Source organism: Lactuca saligna, chromosome 2, assembly GCF_052625555.1.
Source record: "Lactuca saligna cultivar CGN05327 chromosome 2, ASM5262555v1, whole genome shotgun sequence".
NCBI lineage: Eukaryota > Viridiplantae > Streptophyta > Magnoliopsida > Asterales > Asteraceae > Lactuca > Lactuca saligna.
Genome location: NC_136418.1, coordinates 189,616,689 through 189,620,407, shown reverse-complemented (window position 1 = coordinate 189,620,407; position 3,719 = coordinate 189,616,689). Strand labels below are relative to the sequence as shown.

At 33.0% G+C, this 3,719-nt stretch overlaps 1 protein-coding gene across 1 annotated transcript; it reads right to left on the bottom strand.

Moving 5' to 3' along the window:
- Positions 1–262: 262 nt before the first annotated feature.
- Positions 263–2,143, bottom strand: LOC145028583 (VASCULAR-RELATED NAC-DOMAIN 6). The gene is made up of 5 exons (XM_078977278.1): positions 1,754–2,143; positions 1,316–1,457; positions 1,053–1,144; positions 874–961; positions 263–677 (listed from the first exon to the last, which is right to left on the bottom strand). The coding sequence occupies exons 1-5, from the start codon at positions 2,048–2,050 to the stop codon at positions 487–489; spliced, it is 810 nt and encodes a 269-aa protein (XP_078833404.1). The 5' UTR covers positions 2,051–2,143; the 3' UTR covers positions 263–486.
- Between the last annotated feature and the right edge of the window lie 1,576 nt (positions 2,144–3,719).

Below are 3,719 nucleotides of genomic sequence, written 5' to 3'. Positions count from 1 at the left end.
AAACCTCTTTTACATATTTACTACAAAAATCATTCATTTTATATTTTCTCGGAAGAATGATGTAAATTTGCAAACAAAAAAAATGTGCTTTTTAAAAGATTTTTCTAACTAAACCATTGATGAAGAATAAATATTCACGAAGTAGACGGTTATAGTAAAAGAAATGATTTTTAGATCTATTTTTTATTTTATATTTAGCATTAAAATAATCAAATTTTAAGATGTGGGTGAAAAGTTGCTATAAGAAATACGATTATCAATATAAACATAGATGTAAAACTACTTGCTTATATTTGAGGTTGCTCTACTGAATATCAAAACACAGTCCAAAATACCCCTTCTCAAATCAAGTTTGCAACATCATGTTAGGAAACCATATACTACCTCTTGAATCTTGATATTAATTTTACACTCTCACTAATTCATAAAATAACCAAATCTAAAGAGTTCAAAACTGCATCCGCAAAGGATTGGAGGGTTTAATCTTTAACCCACAAAGTTTACAACTTTTGTTCCTTGTTTCTTCTTTGGTTTGGATTCGTTAGAAACAATATCAGCTTTGGGCTCAGAAGTCTTCTTCTCTTTATCATCTTCAATCATGCTGAAATCATCCTCAAGATCATCACCACTTGCAAATTTGGTCACCTGCCCTCTTGCAACTGCTCCTATCCCAGTTGCTAAGATCCACAAAAACAAATACTCAAAATTCTAAATATGACCTAAATGCAAAAAAAATAGCAACATACTTTCATTTTGTTTGTTTATTATAGCATCCTACTTTCATTTCTTTCTAGTCTATCAATGCACACTGCACAGATATAAATTTATATTGAAAGTTGTCAATTAAACAGTCAATCAGTGAAGAATTCTTACATCTTTTGGCAGAATCACTTCTATTGCTTTTGTTTGGACAATCTTTAGCCAAATGTGTCACACCCCCACATACTTTGCAACAACCACCCTACAACAACAACAACAATTTTTCATATAAATAAAAAAATAAAATGTCAAGAGCATAACTTATTGATAACATAAAAAACACTAAAATGCACCTTCGGATATATTCCATGAGCGTTTTTAGGACAATCCTTACTCAAATGTCCTCGTTCTTTACATATAAAACACGATGCATATTTTGTTCCCCCTGCATCACAAATCTAGGGATAGTTAGGTAATTTCACAATGATCTCAAACAAACCCTCAGAATTGACGTTACAATAATCAATCCAAAAGCACATTCAAACACCCCCTCAATAATCATAAATTCAAATATACTATATAACATCAATCAAAGAGGAAAATATGCATAAATTACCATCTTGAAGTGGTTGGGGACATAGAGCCAAAGAATGTCCAAATTCTCCACAATTATAACATAACTTCTCATCAACATCCTCTCCACTTTTCTTGGGGCAATTCTTGAGACTGTGGCCACGTTGTCGACATAACAAACATATCTGCAAACACATTATATGTAATTATGATTAGGCTTTAAAATTATAATTATAATATAGCTGTAAACGTAAAGCTATCAAGTTATAGTAATCAGTTTCTGAGTGTTTGGGTATAAGTAGTTATGATTAGGGCTGAAATAATCAAATTTGGAGAATCGGTTAATAACTATTATAGGTTCCAAGTAAAACTGTCATTCCGATCGATATAAACCCCAACTTTAACTTATCAAATTTTAGCCAATCATTTGATAACAAAAAGCTACCAAATGCAAATTAACAGAAAAGGAAATAGACAAAACCTTGTGTTTTTCCCATTGATCTTTCTCGGGGCAATTTTTGGCAATATGATTATCAGCTTTACAGATGAAACAGCTATCACCGGGTCTCATTCCGGGCACTCTGAGAGGGTGTTTTTTGTATGAAGGTCTCCTGGACTTGCTCGGGTCAGTGGAATCTGATTTCTTGCGCTTGAAATTACTCTTCTTCTTCTTCTTCTTATTCGGATCCTGTGGCGGTGTGGGCTGGGGTTTAGGAAACAGTTCCGGGTGCTCTTCCTTGTATCGTTTGCGAGCTAATATCTGCCTTTTGCTCACCATTTTTTTACGGAAAACCAACAAGAAAGCGAGAAGTTGCCTTTGTTAGATAGGGAGGTAAATGACTGTAGACAGAAACCCTGCAAGAGAAAGAGGATTGAAGCCAGTAGTGAATTGGGAAAAGAGTCCTGGGTTTTCTACAAAGCCCATAACTAAACGAAGCCCTACATGGCAACATGCTACAAGGCCACTTTCAAACCCAAGAGCTGGAATCATCTTTAATAAATAATAAATGATTTTTTTTTTTTTTTTTTTTTTCACTTATCAATCTCTATTTTAATCTTTATTTCGATACTTATTACATAATTTTAAAATAAATATTATCTACTTTTGTTTTATTTTTTAACTAAAGTCATATACTTATATATATATATATATATATATATATATATATATATATATATATATATATATATATATATATGATATTAAATTGTAATAAATACGTTTCTTTTTTTCTTATTTTAAAGTTGTGCATTAAAAATATTTCCATTTTATACTTTAAGTTTAATTATTTGTTAAATCAACCCGTATAATATATGGGTCTCACACCTAGTTGGTAATATATTGGGTATTTTTTCTATAAACCGCACACCATACAAGTTATAATTGGTATAAAAATTTTGGTACCATTACCATAACAAATATAATTGGTATCAACTTATTTGGCTACCAATATATTTGGTTGGTACATGTTGGTAGTGATATATACCAATATGTATAAGGATTTTATGAATAAATATTTTTGTGTTCTTGAACACTTTAAATCATGAAATAGGCTTTGTGAAAGAAAGTTTTGTGAGAAAGATTTTATTAATTTCTACCATTACTTTAGACTTTAAAGTAGTAGAGGAAAATAGGCCATGTTGAACATGAGTTTAAACTTTAAACTTTTCTAATACGGTAGATGGTAATATCAGTGATCTTAAATCTTATCACTAAACACACTTTGTAACGACCCAAAAATCAAGGGTAAAAATTTCATTTTTAATATAGCTAAAACATTGAAACCATTTATTCCAAACACTTCAAATCATCATTAAGTAAAACATTTATCAGAGTTCATCCCAAAATCATTCATTGCAAAAATCCTAAATGTGTGCACTGCGTTCAATCCGAGTTCTTCATTTCCAAATTGATGATACCTGAAACCAAAACTGTAAACCGTAAGCACAAAGCTTAGTGAGTCCCCCAGAGCATACCCCACACACAATCCACATAACACATACCATATTAGCTATAAAAGCTGCATATATCACATAAGCCATCCATACATAAACCTGTAAGGATGTCATAGGCTACCCCACATGGTCTTTACCTAGGACTGTCATGGGTTACCCCACATGGTCTTACATCCAATGTCATGGGCTATCCCACATGATCTTTACCTAGGACTGTCATGGGCTACCCCACATCGTCTAACATCTAATACCATGGGCTACCCCACATGGTCTTACATCCAATGCCACGGGCTCCCCCCGGTTCCCGCATGAATTCCCTAGTTGTTTCCCTACCAACTTCTTGAGCTGTCACTACCAAACAATATACCAAATTAGCAATTGGGTCCCATACATAATCCTTAATCCCTGCATGGGGTAAAATGACCATTCTACCCCTGGCCCAGTATGATCCAAACTTAGGCCCAATCCCAAAACAAAAGTCCAACACTAGG

Coding starts and splice junctions, on each gene's coding strand:
- LOC145028583 (XM_078977278.1), bottom strand. CDS start 2,050: ATGGTGAGCAAAAGGCAGATATTAGCTCGCAAACGATACAAGGAAGAG. Junction 1,458..1,753: donor ATCAATGGGAAAAACACAAG/GTTTTGTCTATT, acceptor ATGTGTTTGCAG/ATATGTTTGTTATGTCGACA. Junction 1,145..1,315: donor TCCCCAACCACTTCAAGATG/GTAATTTATGCA, acceptor TTTGTGATGCAG/GGGGAACAAAATATGCATCG.